Below are 20,579 nucleotides of genomic sequence, written 5' to 3'. Positions count from 1 at the left end.
GGACTGTACATCAATATCAGTCATATTTTTCGTCATAGACCTTTAAATTACAATCCAGAAAGTGCATTAATTGGATGCGCGCTAGTTTTTCTCCTCATGCTGGAGTGCGTGTGTGTGGCGCTGTCTGGAGTCTGAAGTCACTGGCTAACAGCAGCACACTGGCTTAGCTTGTCTATTCAGAGAAGAGGTATCACTTCGGCTTATTTTTCAATCTATGTTATCACATGCATACTACTGCTCATTCATTTGTAGCTGAATTGTTAGGTCTGTTAGATAAGTAATTTACATTTTTAAAATAATAATTTAAAATATTGTTAAATTAAAAAAAAAGCCAACATGATGTAGGTCAAAGACTAAAAAAGAATATTGACTAAAACTATTGACTTAAACTAGATTAAAATACTTTGGATTTTCTTCGACTAAAACTAGACTAAAATGCCAAGACTTTTCGTCAACTAAAATGTGACTAAACAAATAAGAAGTTGTGGAAATGGCCACCCTATCTGTGACGTATGGTCGCTGCTCTTCTGTCCGTCTTTATAATGGCGAGGGGACGAGTCGTATAGGTGCTGCTACTTGCGCACCTCCTCGGCCAGGCGTGCTTCCGCGAGATCCAGCACTCTCCAAAGTTTTCAAGCACAACCGACGAGTCGAGAGACAACAGTTGTTTTAAAAACGGCGCTGCCGGCCGGCACAACAACAGGATGTTGTGATGCCGGTTGCAACGAAATGCCGGAAATGATGTACTTCGGCGGACCAATCACAGCTCTTGTGGGGCTGCGGAGGGTCCGCGTAGTTACAATTTTTGGGAGGCGCGCGGCAAGGCTCTGCGGCGGTCGCACAACCCCCGTAAGCTTCGCACATCCTCCGTACGCTCTTCCTACGCGGAAGCATAATTCAGCCTTAAGAGTTTTCAAGATTTAATTTGGCATAGACTAGACTAGACTAGACTAGAATAGAATGATGCAACCTTCAAACCCCCCCCCCCCAGTCATTCACCCACCCACCAAAACTATAAGCAGTATTACATAAATATTCATGTATTGATTCAACTGTTAACACAACAGACTGATTTGTTTTCTGCCCTTTTTTTCATCTCCGACACGATTTGAGCTAAACTCTGACAAACCACGGGTCTGAAGTCATATCCACGTTTCCCAACTTGTTCATGTTCAGTGACTCTTCAGCTCATTTTTTTCACAGGTCAGAGTTTGTTAAAGTGTTAAAGTGAACAAACAACAGAACAAAGTGCTTTAACACCCCCTCTCCTTCCGTTCATACTGAGGATCTAAAGCACTAAGATGGGAGGGTCTGCCTTTGTGTGTGTGTGTGTGTGTGTGTGTGTGTGTGTGTGTGTGTGTGTGTGTGTCGTGGGCTGTATTTTCCTGTCATTACACTGTAGCATACCAGACATGCACGTCTAGCCTACCTACACACTCCCTGCTGCCTGCCGCACATGGGGAAAGAAAGGGAGCATATGCACTGTGTGTGTATGTGTGTGTGTGTGTGTGCGCAAACACGTGTGTGTTCAGAGACCAACAAAAATCCTCAAGGTGCGTTAGATTGTTGTGCGGAGGCAGTTGCAGCCGAGGGAGTGCCGTTAGCCCCAAATGGACTAAACAGACTGCAGGCCAGACATAAAGGCCTGCAATTTTCTCTGCTGCCACACACACACACAGACACACACACACACACACAAACACAGACATACAGACATATACAAACACAGAGCCATGCCGAGACACAAAATTACATTCAAACATACAATAAAGTCAATAAACAAACTCTCTCTCTCTTTCTCTCTCTCTCTCTCTCTCTCTCTCTCTCTCTCACACACACACACACACACACACACACACACACATACACACATTCCCTTAACAGAACAGGATAACCCTTATGTATACACTGACACATAGGCCTCCATACATTGACACAACCATAACAATAATAACTATATGCAGCACTTTTCTTTCATAAACATTCAGCAGCACGTAGATGGCCCATAGGACACACACACACACACACACACACACACACACATATTCACACACACATGCGTGCACACACACAGTGACCGTGCCTCTTGTGCAAAAGAGCAGAAAAGATTTTTTGCTTGCTTCAGTTTCATCCCTCTGGAGAGAGATTAAAAAGAGTTTTACTTCGGTCACGGAGTGAGGAGGAGGAGCAGGAGGAGGAAGAGGAGGAGGAGGGAGAGTGGAGGAGGTTAACTGTCGAAAGTTAGAGGTTCAGTGAGGGGTCCTGCTCCTGTGATCATTATGGGGAGAGATTGAGGTGTGTGTGTGTGTGTGTGTGTGTGTGTGTGTGTGTGTGTGTGTGTCTGGGCTCTGTCTCAAACAGAAGGCAGGAGAGCAGTAAATCAAGCGGGACAGAGGGGGAGAGAAAGAGAGACGCAGAGAGAGAGAGAGACACGCTGCAGTGAACGGAGGGGATTGTGTGTGAATGAGTGTGATGAAAGAAACCAAATAGAGAGAGAGAGAGAGAGAGAGAGAGAGAGAGAAAGAGAGAGAGAGAAGGGAGCAAGGGAAGGGAAAGAGAGCTCAAAAATTGCAAAAAGACAGAGTGAGCAGCCGGGAGAAGTGATGACTGGAAAAAGGAGAAGAGACAGGAGGGGGCAACAAGGGAGAGAGAGAGAGAGGGAGGGGAGGACAGGTCGAGGGAGGAGAGGTAGCAGGGGAGCAGCAAGAGTTCAGGAGAATGAGATTTCAATCTGTTAGAGAGAGAGAGAGAGAGAGAGCGGGGGGGTATAAAGGTAAATACAGGGAGGAAAAAGCAGGAAAGAGCAAGAAAATAGAGGAGGGAAAGATGCAAACTAGGCATGAACAATCAAAATATCCAAATTGCACTGCGTCCAAGTGCAATATCCAAACTGCTGGAGCTGCAGTTTTTTTTTGTTTTTTGTTTTTTGTTTTTTTTTTTTTTGATAAAGGTAAAATGTGTAATGAAATATTGATAAGAATGAAGTACCTTTGTGGCGCAGAGATTCCCTGGCCTGCACAGTTTGCTCTCCAGATGTAAGAAAACATGTTTGTTTGGTACAAAAAAAAAATCACTTTATCAGTATTTAAGAAAATAAAATAAATGAAATGAAATGAATTATGATGCAAACAAAATAGTATCCCCACTGAAATTATGAATCAATTGGAAACATGGAATAAGGAACCTTTTTGGAAAGAGGCAGAGAAAGGGGAATAGAGAGATAGATGTATAGAGAGAAGGAGGAATGTGTAGCAAGAAAAGGAAAGAGAAAAAGGGGGCTAGAGAAAGAGGGAGAAACGTTGAGGATACAAAACCAGAAAGAAAGGAAAGGAGAAAGAGAGAAATAAATAGATAGAGTGCAATGGAGAAAAAGAGTGCAAAGGGAAAGGGAGAGAGAGAGAGGGAGAGAAACTCCTGTCTCGCCCCTGATGAGAAAACCATGCCGCTGAGCACATTCCCCCGTCCAGGAACGAGAGGAAAGAGAGGAGGGAGGAGAGGCTGCTGTGAATACCTCTCTGTGACTAATGTCTTTTTCACACTTTTGCCCTCCTTCCATCCATCACGGCGTCCACCTCTCCGCTCTGCTGTGAAAACAGCGGCCAGCCGGGACAGAAAACACCTCCAGCTCCACTGTAACTACTGTACCTCTCAGTCTGCTCGGCTCATCGCCTCTCTTTCACTGCGTCTCTGCTGTCCTGCATATTACAGCAGGCGAAGAAAGTGTTTTTGTTTAACACATAACATCTTTGCTGCTCGCCAGTCATTGCTGTGGTGTGTTTGCATCGCACTTTCTGACAATAAAAGTGGAATAAGCACAATTTATCAGTGATTTAGGCAAATAATGAGGTCTATATAGACTCAGTATGCTCCTGGCTATGACAGTGATATCAAAAAAGAGTAAAGCAGCCACACACTAACACATATCCATCATTTTAATATATTTTTGTTGTCAAAATTTGACCTTTTGGTGAAAACGTCAGCCAAAAGGTCCATTTAGGTCTAACCGAGCCAGGGCCCTGATGTCGCTGGCTCACTGGAGAGGCTTAGAGGAAGCAGAATCTGATTAATGCCGGTAGTAACACCGGGCTTTATCCTGCTATTTCATGTCAAAATGTGGAAAAATGTCTATTCCACGCAGTGTGGTGTTGCTGGTTTCCATGGTAATCAAGCCTCTTGCCAAACAAGAAGGTGAAAAAAATTAAACCACGGTGGTTGTCAGTGCTAACTGCCTAGTTCCTCTGTTTATTATTATTTACAGGGGGTTTGTACAGGTGCTGGAAATCCTTGAAAATGCTTGAATTTTAATGTTTCAAGGTTTGGAAAGTGCTTGGATTTTGAATAACGTACTTGAAACTTCTTGAAAAATGTAATGTAAACGGCTCGGTCAGCAACACGTTTTTTAAACCTGAAACTTTGTTGTGTTTTCCTTTTATTTTTTTAATTTAATCACTAAACATAATAACATCTGATTTAATGTGATGAAGAAATCAAATAATCATTTCGTAGCCGTAAACCGCTGCAAACAGGTGATGGAAAATACACCTGAATATAATTTGAGAAAAGGTGTCGGAACCCTGTATAAAAAAAAAAAAAAAAATGAACCCAGAAACTTAAAATACGTCACTTAATGTGCGCAATTTTGTCCAGGAAAGTGCTAGAAAGAATCAGCTGCTAGTTTCCTAGTTTTAATATCAGATATTGATAGCGTTTATGTACAATCTACTTTCACCTCCCTTCCAACACAAGCCAAGAAAGAACCACAATCAAAAACCCCGTTGTTTTTCCGATCTTGTGAAATCCACGTTACAACACCCAAAAAGACAAATGTGTATTCCCAAATCACAACACCCTCGAGTCTACAATGGTTTAGAAACCCCCTTTTTTTCTTTTTTTTTTTTTTTTTACAAGGACAAACTATTTGGCCTCTGGTTGTGCTGTTTTCTTCCTCTGACTGATAAGGCAGTGTCGGACAAACGGCACAACAAATTAAACACACTTGGAGTACGTCAAATATTTGAAGCTATGTTTGCGTTGTGTTTCCCGTCTGGATCAGGCCGTGCTGTGTATTCGGTCGGATAACGGCTGAAACTCCGCCCTTTGTCCTTCCCTGAAAGAGGTCCTTAAGCTGTCGGCTTGACCCGGCTTGTTTTCTGGTCACAGTTGGCTCTCGGGACACACTTTGTGCCGACGTGGTGGGCCGCGGCTTGCATTTGTTTTTGGTACTATTTTTGGAGGGTATTGTTTTAACCCAGAAGGAGCGCTGAGAAGCCAAACAGAGATGTTCAGTACTTTCTGGACCCCCACCTCCCTCCCTCCATCTCTCCTCTATCTCTCTGTTTGTCTTTCTTTGTACTCCTCTGTCATTCGCCCGTATTTCATCCCCTTTCTCGTTTCAGACTCACTCCCTTAAATTCCATCCTCCCTCGCTTCACGGCCTCCCCTACCTTCCTTCCTCTCTTTTCCACCTCTTCTCCATCCCTCCTGTGTCTCTCCCTCTCCATCCTCCATCCTCCCCTCCCACCTTCCTCATTCAATCAGGCTACTTTTCCACCCACTCTGTTTTTCCAGTGTGCAGTTTCACAGTAGACCGGCTACTGGGCGGTCAAGGTCACGCTTGATTTTATGTCTCTACCGGCAAAAAAAAAAAAAAAAAAAAAAAAAAAAAAGCCATATGGGTTGATATTAAACCTGCTTGACGTTTGATCCCTGGGGATGCAGTTTTTTGTCTTAAGTAAAATGTCATTTTTTTTTAGCCAAGAGATTATGAACTTACTGAAGGGTAAAAGATCATTCTCATTGTTTTTTCATATAACATTCAGAGGATTTTTGGTCCTAGAGCTCATTAAAATTGGAATTTTGGTTTGGTTTTCGAGCAGCTTGCATGTAAAGTTCAGCAGAATGGATCCATAAAATTTTAGATATGCAAGTCACAAGGGCAGGCACAACGGCTCTGTGCACAGAAATCACACATTTACAGTCCATTTTCTACACACCACAGCGTCCCTGATGGAGTATTGGTTAATGTCCGCCTCCGTCCGCTCCATCCACACGGCACAAGAAGGGGTCATGTTGGAAAACGGCTTATCTTGAATATGACCTCAGCCTGAATATGCGCTCGTATCTGGAATCTGGTGTAAATGTGTGTTTGACGCCTCATAAAAAAGGAAAGATAAAACTGTCAGCAGGAAGTTTGCACATACTGTATGCACATCGAGTCGCAGGAAAAAAAAAAAAAAAACAGTAGGGGTCAAAATGCTGCCAACAGACTGAGAAAAGATCTTTGTTTTTGGGGGGATTTGTGGTGTGCTAAATGCTCGTTGCACAGCACTTTCCAGAGATCACATGTCGAATCAAAATGTGACGTCTTTTGATTCTAGTTAAACCTCAGGAAATGCGTAAATGAAACGGTTATCTATTCAATAATTCATCATTATCTCGTTTATTTGTATGAAATGTTGACCAGAAGCGCCTTATGAACTCTCCGGTTTCCTCTCCTCCTGTGAAGGTCCGCCCCGGGTGTCGGAGCGGGTGTCCCACCGGCAGAGCATTCGCCTGGGTCGCACCATGAAGCTTCCCTGTCCCGTGGAGGGCGACCCCCCGCCGCTCATCATGTGGACCAAAGACGGCCGCAACATCCACAGCGGCTGGTCGCGCTTCAGGGTGCTGCAGCACGCCCTGCGGATTAAAGAGGTGGAGGCCGACGACACGGGAACGTACATCTGTAAGGCCACCAACGGCTTCGGCAGCGTCAACATCAACTACACGCTCATCGTTATCGGTGAGTCGTTTGATTGAGGACCCTTTTTAAACCTTCTTTAGATGACGTATGACTCTTTAGACTGCAAAAACTCAAAATCTTACCAAGATTATTTGTCTTATTTCAAGTCAAAAATGTCTTATTTCTAGTCAAAATGTCTTATTACACTTAAAATAAGACAAGATCACCTCAGAAGTAACTTGTTTTTAAGACAGTTGTCTCTTGTTTCAAGTTTTGCTTGAAACAAGTGAAAATTTGCTTGTTTTATTGGCAAAATTTGTTTCTTGTTTCTATTGTCACTTATTTCAAGTGAATTTTCACTTTTTCCACTGGCAAATTTTGCCAATGAAAGAAGCAAATTTTCTCTTGTTTCAAGTGAATTTTCACTTGAAACAAGTGAAAATTGTCTAAAAACAGTTTACTTCTGAGGTGATCATGTCTTATTTTAAGTGTAATGAGATATTTTGACTAGAAAGAAGACATTTTTGACTTGAAATAAGACAAATAATCTTGGTAAGATTTTGCGTTTTTGCAGTGTATAATTCAGTCCATATTTGCCAAAATGACACTGGATCTGTTATTTTTACGTGATGTTCAGTGTCGTGCTTGAGGTATTTTTTATTTTTTTTTCCCCCAAAAGGGAGATATAATGTTTCGGAAACAGAATCGTGTCAGGTTCAGCACACACCACTTGCTAACTCGGTGCTAGCACACACCAGTACGCTGTGTGCACATTTTAAATTGAAAGTGAAGTGACCTCAGAAGAAGACATAACCCCCGATGTCATCAGGGAGTTAAACCGCACAACTGCAAATTTATGTTTTGGCAAAAGACACGGCCGAGTTGTATCGGAAAGAATGTGAGTGTATGTAAGGAGGAGGTGCATGTGTGTGTGTGTGTGTGTGTGTGTGTGTGTGTGTGTGTGTGTGTGTGTGAAAGACTGATGGAGTCCAACCATCCATAAGCAAGTCACAAGATTTCTCTGCTTTATTTCACTCGTCCTCTCTTGGCTTCTTTCTGTCTTGCTCATCATCTAGCTCTCTCTATTCCTCATTATACTTTCTTTCTTTCTTTCTTTCTTTCTTTCTTTCTGTCTTTCCTTCTTTCAGTCTGCCTTTCTTTCTTTCTCCTGTTCGGTTTTTGGGACATGCTGTAATTAGCCAGGTTCAGTTGATGGGCCTTTTATACAACAGTCAAGCTTGTGTAATACTTTAGGCAATGAGGCTCTGTCTTTGTATGTGTGTGTATGTGTGTGTGTGTGTGTGTGTGTGTGTGTGTGTGTGTGTGTTTGCGCTGCATGTGTGTGTGTGTGTGTGTGTCCACGCTTGCCATCATTGTTGTGCATGTGTGCGCCAGTAAGACTATGAATGGAGCATTTGTTGAAGGAGATGTTTGTGCTTTTGCTCTCGTTGTCTGTGTGTGTAGGACATTGCGTACTGCCTTGATTCTCTCTCTCTCTCTGTGTGTGTGTGTGTATGTGTGTGTATGTGTGTGTGTGCCCGCCTCAGTTCTGGTGTCACTATAAAAGAGACATTTGTTGTGCTTGTTGCAGCCCCCCCTCCCCTCGCCTCCCCACATACACCAACTCTTATGCATGTAAACAAAATACCTGTTCAGAAGAAGCCGGCGCATGTAGGCAGCCCTGTTTATGTGTGTGTGTGTGTGTGTGTGTGTGTGTGTGTGTGTGTGTGTGTGTGTGTGTGTGTGTGTGTGTGTGTCAGTTTTGCGCCTCAGTGCATCCATACGAGTATGTGTGCATCACTGCATGTGTTTGTGTACATGCCACTCTGCATGTGTGTCTGTTTGCATAGTTAAGTGTGTGTGTCTGTGTGTGTGTGTGTGTGTGTGTGTGTGTGTGTGTGTGTGTGTCAGGTTTCAGTCAGTGGAGTGGATGCCAGCAGGGAGATTAAGGCTGCAGAGTTCCAGAGAGTCTGACTAAACTGTCTCTCGCTGCCCAGTGTCGGCACTTCAAAGGCGGCGAGCTCGACTTGGCGCTGCGACACCGATACGGCCGACCGATATCGCTTTTTTTAATTTAATCAATCCGAGGTTCATTTTTTTCTTTAATCGAAGCACGCAAAAAAAGAAAAAAAAAAAAGAAATTCGGCTTTGCACTTTGGCTCACGATCCGCCAAGAGTTTCCTTCCAAGATGAGATCGCCACCATTTGAAAAATTTGACACCTGCTGTTACAAAAGAGCTGCTGGCGTGAGAGCAGAGCACACGGCGGTCTCCTTTGAACGCGGTGCGTCATCTTAAGGCCTTTTTTCGCTTATGAAACTCTAATGTTTTTTATGATGCAGCTCTGATCTGGAAATGTGAATCATCTGTGACATAAATCCGCGGGCAAACAAGCCCACAAAAGAGGGATTGTGTCGGATTTGGACTGATTGCAGCAGCGAAATCCAATGTGTTGTCATGTCGGTTACACAGCGAACTCACCTGCTGACCGCTGAAATCACATTTTGAATTCGAGTTTCCAGTGTAAGAAAACGATTTCCCACGCCTTTTCGATAAAACAATTGGCATAAACAATTAGGTTTAATTTTTTCCCAGATGTCAGTATTGGTGTCGCGTCCAGCAGCGCAGCATCGGTCTGCTCCTGAACTTCAAAGGCACGTTGGCATACGGAGGGCAAGGGGTGGAGATGGAGGGGTGGGGCGGGGGGCAACAGCTGCCTCTGAGGTCATCCACACAGACAGCTGCTGCCTCTCTCCCTCTCTCTCTCTCTCTCTCTCTCTCTCTCTCATGCATTCACTATCCCTTTCATTCACACACACACACACACACACACACAGTGAATTGGGCAAACCCACGTGAGTAAAGGAGGAGACGTGTTTGTTCTGTGATTCTGGATCCAGGGTTTCTGCGGGTCCTTTAAAAAGTCTTAAAAAGTCTTAAATTCACTTCATAATCTCAATTTAAAAACTCTTAAAATATCTTAAATACGTATTTCATAGGTCATAAATGCCAGCTGAATGAAGTAACTTTTATAAAACCGTAAATCTTTTGGATGTTTTTTTTTTTTTTTTAATGTAGCTGATTTTTTTGTGTTTTTTTTTTTTTTTTTTTTTCCCTGTGGCACTTAAAATCAAGCCTTCGATTTCTCACAGTGTGAACAGAGATTTAACTGAAATTAATTCACTTGCAGCCTCTGACGGCCGCACCCAGCACAGCTCGATGGGAGCGTGTAGGTTTAACAAGATGTGGTGAGTTTTGTCCTCGTTTACAGCCAAATTCTGGGAAGGGGAGCATGTGGCCCGCTTCTGTATCTGTGAAAAGAAGAAAGAAAAGAAAACGCTCAAATTGTGCTCAAATTGCACCCATGTGGCCCATGGGTGTAAAGGCTTTAGAGTCCAACACGAAATCAGAAAAACATAAAGCTGCGGAGAAAAAAAAACATCTCTTTCTGCCTACCTCGCAATATTGTTCCATATCGATTTTCCTTATACTTCATACTTTGGCGCAAATGATATTGAAATAGGTCTTAAATTGCATTCTAGGTAGTCTTAAAAGGGTCTTAAAATAGCTTAAATTTCACTTGGTGGGCCCTGCAGCAGCACTGGGATCTATTTCCTTTAACACGTCAGCATCACTGGTGTGTTTCTTAACTATTCTCCGTCTGATAAAGCTTTAAAACAATCGCCCCGCTTCATCCATATGTGTCCGTGCACAAACTCAAACTCAGATTTTACTTTTAAAAAACCCCTCCGATGAAAAGTTTAGATCTTGTTGACATGTCCATGTGGTGTTTTTCATACGCCACAACCACAAGACATACTTTTCCACTTTGAAACTGCACATGTGCCAAGGACAGTCTCAAAAAAAGCCGATTCGAGCAGGCAAGGTTGATGGCGTTATGAACCAAAGGAAGCGATCCCGTCACCTGACGAGGTGGTGCTCTTCATATCACTGGCACCAGGCCCCCAGTCGCTTGAGTGTTTTATAAAAATATATTTTTTAAGATGGGTAGATCATCAAATGCAATACAAGATCTAGAGCCGGTGTGCAGGGTTTAATCAATGGCTGGAGGTGGGCTTTAAGAATATGGGGCCTCTTGAGGAAACACACCTTTGGGGAAAAATTTCAGTTGTTTAGAGTTTAACCAGGTAAGCAATAGCAAGTCTCAGGCTAAAATGACCTTCAGAAAACCCTCAAGTTGAAGTCATTTTAATTCAAATCTCGCTCCACTGGGGAATCCCATTTTGCAGACAAGGAGCACGTTTACATGCACACCTTATTCCTGTATTAACCGGAATATTCGCAATATTCCGGTTGCGCACGTGTCATGTAAACACGCACCGAACCCGATTAAGGTCATATTCCGGTTGGAGAGAATTCCGAATAAGCCCCCTGGAATATTCCTGTTCCAACCGGGATATTGGGGCATGTAAACACCTTAGTCGGAAAACTCCCCGAACCGGAATATTCAGTCACGACCGCACATGCTCGACTCGCAAGGAATTCTGTGGCGTCTTTGTTGCTATGGTTACTGCAAGCGGGGAAAACGGCATGGCGAACCGCAGCAAGAGCCAGGAGACTGCAGTCCGCCTTCAGCTAATGAAAGACTTAAATATCACAGAGTATATCGATGGGAGAAAACATAGAAATAGCGACAGAAGTAAAAGAAGAAGACTTCTTCGTCTGTATTTCCGGCAGACCAGACGCGTGCTGCTGCCCCCCTGCGGCTGAGTGTCGCATTACATCAGAGAGTGGAATACGCCGAAACACGGGGGCATGCCAAGTAACATGTAAACGGAATATTCCAGTTGCCGCGGCGCAGTTACCTTAACCGGAATATTGAGCCGAACCGGAATATGGTGTGCATGTAAATGTAGTCAAGGTCCAAAAAAAAAAAAAAAAAAAAAAAAAAGCACAGAACAAATCAGCTCTTCTTCTCCCATGGAAACAAGCATCAAGAAAACAACCACCTCCTCTCTTCAGCCTAAAAAAAAAAAAAAAAAAAAACAAGTTCACACACACAAGCTGTCAAGAAGCTGCGTCGCTGCATGGGCAAGATTATGCAGATTGCACTCGGAGATTTCCTCTTTTGGGTTAACCTTCAAAGATGACCCCCTCCACCCCGCCCCCTCTGTAAGTCACATCCTTGGAGAAGCAGTTAGTCCAGAAATCGGCGCTGGTGTCAGAAAAGCGTGTTTCCCGGTGTTTTCATAGCTGGAACGATCTGCATAGGCAGGAATGGATGATGGTCGGTTCTTGCTTTCTCAGAAATGCTGTTGTGAAGACGCTCTCTCATGATCGCGATGTCAAAACCCTGCTTTTGTCCTCTCGTTTGGCTTTCTTCTCCCTCCTTTTTCTCCTTCTTCTGATGCCTCCTCACGTCTTCTCCTCTCCTCCTCGCTTTCATCTCCCCTCTCCTCTCTCCTCCTGTGTGGTCCGACGATAATTACCCTATGACCGCTCGCGTTCGCAGTAATGAGCCCACACCTGCGCCTTATTGTCTTTCCCTCTCCGTTTCGAACAAAAAGGATCTTTAACACCTTTTCCCCATTAGCGCCCAACCTCCCCGCTTCCCTCCGCGCTCCGCTCCGCCGGCCGGCTCGTTTTTCCCTGACCGCGTTTTTAATTTGTATCAATATTTTCACAGTTTCCCCTTTTCCACAGTTTAATAGCGTTTGATTGCCATAAAACGCACCGCCGTGCCGCTGCCCGGCCATTGAAGTCAGGCGGAGGGAGAGGCGTTTTGTGAAGGCAGTCGTTCGTTGGCACGGGAAATTAAAAGATTCCTTCGAGTTGTTTGTTCTTTTTTTTATGTGTTTGGTGTGTGTGTGTGTGTGTGTGTGTGGGTGTGTTAATGTTTGTCTGAGTAAATACATGTGTGCGTTCGTCTGTGCACTTGTGTCTGTGTGGGAGCATGTGTGTGTGTGTGTTGCATAGAGTTACAGGACCACCAGTAAAGTGAAAACTGAGGAACAATTTTTTTTTCTTCTAGTCTGCAGACCTCAGTGTCCTTCAAGAACTGAGTCTCTCTCTCTCTCTCTCTCTGTCTCTCTCTCTCTCTCTCTCGCTTCACATCCACAAGAGAAATATGTGGGTCAGTGGAGAAGACTTAAAGAGAAAGGTTTTAAAGCCACTTGCAAAGCAGATCTCTCTCTCTCTCCCTCTCTGCCTCTCTCTTTCTCTCGTTCACCCTTTTCTTCCTCTTTTTCTCCTTCGCTCACGAGGACGTCGAACTCTCTCCCTCCTCCTCCCTGCGGAGTGAATGACAGTAAATTCATAGTTTAAACCAGATGTGATGACAATGGGAGCGTGTCTGGAGGAGAGCTGGGAACCCATGCGTAAGAAGGAAGGAAGCGGTTTGGAATCGTGTGTGTGTGTGTGTGTGTGTGTGTGTGTGTGTGCGTGCACAAGACTATGCGTGGGTGTGTGTGTGTGTGCGCATACGTACGGTCCTCCACACTTCTGCATCTGCGCGCACTCTCTTGTGCCTGTGCATGCATGCCGACGTGTGGGCGCATGCATCCACACCGGTGTTTGCAAGTGTGTGTGTGTGTGCGAGCGTGCACGTGACACGTCCATTTGTAAGTGACTGGTGCGATGATTTGCGGTGATTTTGGAGCTCAACCATAGCGGCCGACATCTGGTCATAATTGGAGAACAGAGAGGAGAGAGACAGGCAGAGAGAGAGAGATATCAAGCCCAGACGTATGTTTCAATAAACGAGCTTTCTGCATGATTTATGTTCATCAGGGTGACACTCCGCGCAAATCCAAGACGCGTAATCAACGTTGAAACGGGGGAACGCGAAACATGACAAATGGAAAATAGAACGAAGCGGCTCTGGTTGGAGACCGCAAGCGATTCGCCGTGACGCTTTGCCAGCACCAGCACGGCGTTCGAATTTCAAATCAGCGAAATCAACGTAAACTGCATTTTTGACGTCATATTTCATAATGAATCAAAATTGTTTGTAATTGAGATACTTTGATGGACTTGTTTCGCTGAGCTGAAGCTGAACAAAGCACAAATGCACACACACACACACACACACACACACACACACACACACACTCCTCTGTTCAGACTCATTCTCGCCTCATTTTACTGTGATGCAAGTGTGAGACTCTGCAGCTGTCTTGTGGCAAGAAACTAAGACAACAGATCATGTTGCAGACCAATATCCCTCCATCCCTCCCTGTGTGTGTGTGCATGTGTGTGTGTGTGTGTGTGTGTGTGTGTGTGTGTGTGTGTGTGTGTGCTCTCAGGTTTCTGATTTTTTAATTGAGATATCTGGTGCCTGGTGTGTGTGGGGAAAGGAGAGGATAGAGAGGTGGCCAAAGTTTACAGTCTAATTGGTATGAGTCATGCACACACACACACACACACACACACACACACACACACACACACACAAACACACACAGAATGTGAGAAGGGAGTGTGTATGATTGTACAGTGCCCAGTCATAAGTAACTTGCACTCCAATCTCTCTCTCTTTCTCTTCTGTCTTTATTGTTCACACACACACACACACACACACACACACACACACACCTGTGCCTGTTGTGCCTGTGCATGTGAGTGTGTGTGTGTGTGTGTGTGTGTGTGTGTGTGTGAGCTGTGGCTCTGATGCACGGAGAGGCAGCAGCGGTGGTTGGGGGAGCTGCGTGATTCTCAGCCCCCAGTGTTCAGGGGGGATTTTGGTGATTTCTCTCTGTGATTTACAGAACGAGAAAACAGATTTTATTTGTAAGTGTTGCCTGGAGATAGAGGAGCAGTCGAGCTTCTGGACTCCTGAAGCACAGTTCTGGTTTTGAATCCCCCCGCACGTTTCTGTCCTGCATCAGCCCAAAACACCAAAGGACCGGCCTGTTCTCCTTTTTTATTCTAGCATTAAACTAAAGCTTATTTCTTGTAGTGGCTGAGCAAAACTCTTCACATCCACATCAATCCAAAGTCCACAGACAGATGTTGTCCAAACAGTCAGCACAATTAACCTGAATGTTAATAAGGATTGCAAAGATAAACCAAGGCTTGTCCGAAACAGAGCAGCATCTGTAGCAGCCTGGATTTGAGGGTACGAGGTCAAAGCCGCTCTCTCGTCCCGGTCCAGCCACACCCTCCAGGTAGCATCACCTGCCTTGATCTGATTTCCAATTTTTGGCCGGTCCGTTCCAGCCACTAGACTCAGAGAAAAGGAGCATGACGCACTAAAAATAACCCACAATAGGCGAAATCCGCGAAGTAGTCAGCTTTATTTTTTACAATTATTATAGATTAGATGTTAAGGCTGTAAAACCCCTCACTACACACTTTTCTCATACTGGCATTCACATTTTCTCACTTTTCTCTCTTGTTTAAACACTCTCAAAGTTCAAACCTTCGTAGAAAAATAAGTCCAGTAAAAAAAAAAAAAAAAAAAAAAAGCATGCAAAATTGCGAATAGCAAGGGACAACTGTAGTGTTAACCTCTTAAGACCCGAGCTCTTGTTTGATATGATTCATATGATTCTATTTTGGCTTATTGGACCCTGATAAGTATAAAAAACTATGCATCATCTTTTTACATGGTGTAGTTTTAGAGAAAAATGATGTCCAAATATGTGGACACTGGTTCTCAATTTCTTTAAAACACAATAAAGTCGCCGTTGTGTAATAGAGTGCAAAAGTCTTTATTTCCACCCTGAACATTGCAGTTTTTGTCCTGACTGCTTTGTCTTGCATTAATAACACATACAAACATATTTTTGAACGTGTTTTGAATATCACAGTGCAAAAAAAAAACAAAATGACGCCAGGTCCTAAGAGGTTCAAGGAGCCAGTAAATAATATAGAAAGACAGAAGACATGCATGGCTCATCCTTTGATCCGCTCATTTGTGTTAAAGCTCTGGAAGCGTCTGTTTTCGTCCTGAGCTGACCTGGAATCAGGCCTTCGTCTCCAGGAGTCTTGCCGTTGAAGACTGTTGAAGTCGAAGTTTTCTCTCCCCTCGGACCGTTTCCAGTGTGTTCCTCTCCTCCAGAGCGAGCCGGCCAGGTGCTGCGCTGGTTTCCACCGGCGCCTGCTGTGCGAGCTGGCTCCGGGAAAATCTCACCAGGAGGGGAGAGCAGGTTGAGAGTTCAGGCGAAGGATGTGGTTTGGGGGGTAAGAGGATCCAAATCGAAAAGGAGGCGGCGGCGGCGATTTGGCGGTTGTGAGGGATTGTTAAGGATAAATGCTTTCCTCTCGTCCAATACCACTTTTAAAATAAGCAAGCCGATTGTGTTTTTTTTTTTTTTTTTTTAGTTCCCACTAAAAATGGGTCGTTGGTTTACATTAACAGAAGCCCTGTGCAGATATTTCCATTTAAGTTCAGCAATAGCTAATGCAGATATTTTTATTTTTATTTATTTTTATACGCAGTCCTTACTCAGTTTTTTCTGATCATTCTAGTAATGTAATGTACAGTTATCAGCAGCTTTATAGTTCCTTACACTTGATTATTCTGATTGGTTGAAGTTTTCTCGTGGCCCGTCAAGCCACTAGAATAGCAACACATCTCCATGGTTACAGCGACATCTCTGATTGGTTGGAATTTGTTCTTGGATTTTGGCCCGCGCAGCACTTCAACAGGAATTCTGGGATGAAACACAGATTCTTCGGTCTGGAATCGGACAGAGAGCACATGCGGTCTCAAATTAATTCCCTGTGGTGAGTGAGTTTTGCTAATGAATGGGATCTTTTTTTTTTTTGGACCGTTGCTGTGTCAGAGCAGGATGAAAGTGAACGGGGGGGGGGGCTGAGCGGCGCTCTTATCTTGTTCGTCTTCTTCCTGTTTTCACTCTGCAGATCAGCTGGCTTCAGTTTGGTCGCACAGGGTGAAAACACGCCGCCCCTACAGTGAGCCAGACAAAGCTGCTCCTCCGGAAATCAGGGTGCCATTGTAGAGAACAGAGATGTAAACATGCCGGTCAGAGCACGTGTGTGTGTGTGTGTGTGTGTGTGTGTGTGTGAGGAGAGATGGGGGAGCAGCACGGAGAGGGGCACGGAGGCGAGTCGGGTTTCAAAAGCTGTTTGCCGCCTTGTTGTTCAGAGTCCAGGAGAGATAAACACACACACACACACACACACACACACACACACATATATATATGTAAGACCAGGCAGTTCACAAGCTTTATTGGCATGAAAGTTACAAGAACAATTTGTTCAAATATTTAGAGATAATAACCAAACATGGAAACATTAAACAGTACATAAAACATTTCAACAAAAATGAAGATTAATATTTGTTAATTATTAATTAGATATAGAGACAGTATATCCTGTGTGTGTGTGTGTGTGTGTGTGTGTGTGTGTGTGTGTGTAGATACTCTCTCTCTCTCTCTCTCTCTCTCTCTCTCAAGTAAAGATGTGCCTAAACACACATACAAATACAAGAAAAACTGCACATACACACATACATAAAGCCCCTTATTCACACACACTCTCTCTCTCTCCTCTCTTACACACACACACACACACACACACAGACAAATATGGATGATTACATTCACACACACACACACACACACACACACACACACACACACTCCTCAGGGGCCCTGGCCTCCATTTCATGGCTGTCTGTCCCACATCCTCCCGTTCTGCCTCGTTTCACCTCCAGCAAAGAGACACAGAGGAGATGGACAGAGAGAAAAGAATAGAGCTGCTGTTTGTTCCTGGATTTAGTGCAAAGACATCAACAAGTCTGGAGGGGGAAAAAAAGAAAGAAAAAAACAAAACACAACACATAAAAAAAAAAAAAAAAAAAAAAAAAGGAGTTCTGGCGAGGCAGCCCATGTCTTAACAAGTCGAGAACAGGAGTTCAGATTAAATCCAAAACTCTGTGCAGGACAAAGAGGTGTGGCTGCAGTCTGTTTTTTATTTCCTCTATCTATATATCTGTTTTCAAGAAGATCAGATGTATTAAGATAAAGACATTTTTCATATAAATAATCATTCGCTCTTTTCCATGCGGTTCGTAACACGTGGAAAAATGTAGAAGTGATGCGTTTTACGTCTGTTTTAGTTTGGAGCAGCCAGGAGACGCACTGGGTGGTCGGCTTGAGCGCCACCTACAGAAACGCACCAACAACAAGGCCACTGTCCCGCCCACGCCGCTTGATTGACAGGCGGTTTCTGGCAAACGCAGCGTAGGAACATCACAGCCGGGGAGCGCTCAGCAAACAAATACAGAGACAAAATAAAAAACTAAAGTAACTCACCGTTTACCGCTTTTTACAGAACCTGGCTTGTGCCGTAAGAAAGGATGTTCATTTCTCTTCCTCCCTGCAGGTTTATTCATTTGTAACGAGTGTGTGTGTGTGTGTGTGTGTGTGTGTGTGTGTGTGTGTGTGTGTGTGTGTGTGTGTGTTTGTGTGTGTGTGTCAGTGTGTGTATTTAGTTTTTGATCATTTATTCATTTATTTATTGCTCCATCCCACGATTGACTGTATAAAGGTCTATGTGATGATGTATGTGTGTGTGTGTGTGTGTGTGTGGTTACAGGACCACTGGGAAAGTCCTGCAATTCTCTCTCTCTTTCTCTTTCTCTCTCTCTCCCCTCATTTTTTCCTCCACTGATCCCTCAGTCTCTCACCCTCCTTCCTTATCTCTCTCAAATTCGTCTCTCCATTTCTTTTCTCCCTCTTTCGCTCCCGTCGTCCTCACCGTCCCGTCTCCTCCGCCTCTCTTTGGCTTTCTCCCTCTCTCCGGAGCTTATCGCCCCTTCCTTCTCCGCGTCTTCCTCATTTTTTTTCTCTCTCTCTCTCCTCCTTCTCTTCTCTCATTCTTTCTCAACAGACCGAGAGAAGACGTCTTTTCTCTGGAGCTCAGTGTCTTTCAGCTCCTCACTTCTCCCCCTCCTGTTTGCCTTCACGCTCCATTTACATCCGTGTGTGTGTGTGTGTGTGTGTGTACGTGTTTGTGTGTGTGTGTGTGTGAGAGAGAGAGAGAGAGAAAGAGTGTATGGGCTAGGTCTAGTGGTGGTATGCCAAGTCAAGCTCTCATAGACCCCTAATGGGTCTTAAATGCCCTGCGCTAGCTTTGACTTCAATTCTCCATACGAGATGCCATCTGTCAGTCAGCGGGCCGTTTCCACGAGGCTGCACAGTGACTCATTCAGTGTAAATCAGGGAAAATCCACCCCAAAACAGAAGGGACTCGCGCATTTCTCATGAATTTGGACCGTTTAATTGCAATTGCCTTCCACCGTAGCTTGAAATCTCACTTCTATCCCGACTAAATCACCTCTGCTCTCCCGTGTCATCTCTCTCAAATGTGCTCCGACGACGCTTTCACATCACGGTGGATTTACTGTTAAAAAAAAAAAAAAAGAAAAAGAAAGGTCAACTGGGAAAAATGACTGGTGAAAGTGACGTAAAGTTTTTCTTGGCTTTGATATCTCCCTGACCTCACATCGCCAGCTGATCTCGCAAGACAACTCTCGTTTTCCGCTCCAGCCAGAGCGCCACTGGACGCCACCAAGCAGCCAAACACACCAGCATCCTCTGAGGAACGACGGCTTTGGTTTTTCGTGATGAAAACAGCGAGACGCGACGGCGCACCGAACGTGAAAACCGAAACAACAAAGACGTCAGCGTGCTTTAAATTCAGTTTTAGGGTGGATCTTTCCTTTACCTCCGTCCGACAGCTGTCCTCAAAGTCCAAATGAAACATGTTTTCACTCTGGGTTTCCAAAGCAACTCTCCCGTAGCTAATGTGAGGTGTAACCTTAGTTCTCTGTGTGTGTGTGTGTGTGTGTGTGTGTGTGTGTGTGTGTGTGTGCTTTGGCTTAGTGGGCATTCGCTTCTTTCTTTTTGATTATCAGCCACAGATGTCGGCACGGTTTGGACTCCCACTTTTTACATGCAGAACCGGCTGCACTGCTGCTACTGCAAAAGGAATAGTTTAGAAAATCCTGCTAAACAAGAGGCACTTATTTTATAGAGCCAAGTGAAGTAAGGACAGGAGGATTTCTTGCTTTAGTACGTCACATTTGTACCTTTGCATGGTAATACAGTTGTCCCTCGCTATAACGCGGTTCACCTTTCGCGGCCTCGCAGTTTCGCGGATTTTTTGTAGTGCAATTTTGCATGCTTTTTTTTTTTTTACTGGACTTATTTTTCTACGAAGGTTTGAACTTCTCTTGTTTAAACAAGAGAGAAAAGTGAGAAAATGTTAATGCCCGTCTGAGAAAAGTGTATAAAGTGTGTAGTGAGGGGTTTTACAGCCTTAAAACATCTATAATAATTGTAAAAAATAAAGCTGACTACTTGGCGGATTTCGCCTATTGCGGGTTATTTTTTTTTTATTTTTCGAGATTTTCATTTAAAACATTTTACATATTAACTGATCCTTTTCCACTGACTAATGCACAGGTTAACATGCTGTCGAGTTACGCACTGCCCAGAGAATGCAGCAGAATTGTAATGCGACGCATTTGGTCATGTCCCAAATATTTAAAAGCGCGCCGGGCGCCCGAGCAGGGTGAGTAACACTACATGAAAGCGAGCGTCGGATGATTCAGCCTCTAAAGTGCCCCGATTCCTCAATTTGTTTAACATAATTAAGGCTTCACTTCTCGGCGGGGGTCCGTCAGCAACAAAAAGTCCAGAGAACAAGAAAGCCGAGCGAGGCGAGGGAGGGAGGGATGGGAAGGAGGGGGGAGGGAGCGAAAGAGCAGGAGAGTGCGTGATCACGAGAGCGATGAGCAATAACGAGAGGAAATGTAAAGTGGGACGGCGAAAAAGGGAAGAAGTGAATACAGAAAGTCAGCGGGTGAACAAGCAGACGACTGGGTGAATGAGTGAGCGGGTGAATGAGTGAGTGAGTGAGTGAGT

At 44.3% G+C, this 20,579-nt stretch overlaps 1 protein-coding gene across 1 annotated transcript in view; it reads left to right on the top strand.

Annotated features, from left to right (window-relative positions):
• The first annotated feature begins 4,121 nt into the window (after positions 1-4,121).
• The window catches only part of fgfrl1a (fibroblast growth factor receptor like 1a), a 62,609-nt gene continuing 46,151 nt past the window's right edge, over positions 4,122-20,579 (top strand). Inside the window, exons 1-2 of the mRNA XM_030062686.1 lie at positions 4,122-4,188; positions 6,464-6,778. Of these exons, the coding sequence (XP_029918546.1) occupies positions 4,122-4,188; positions 6,464-6,778 (382 nt within the window). The remainder of the gene's footprint in view (positions 4,189-6,463; positions 6,779-20,579) is intronic.

This window comes from Myripristis murdjan, chromosome 10, assembly GCF_902150065.1.
Source record: "Myripristis murdjan chromosome 10, fMyrMur1.1, whole genome shotgun sequence".
Lineage (NCBI taxonomy): Eukaryota > Metazoa > Chordata > Actinopteri > Holocentriformes > Holocentridae > Myripristis > Myripristis murdjan.
This window is presented reverse-complemented; position numbering and strand designations above follow the sequence as displayed.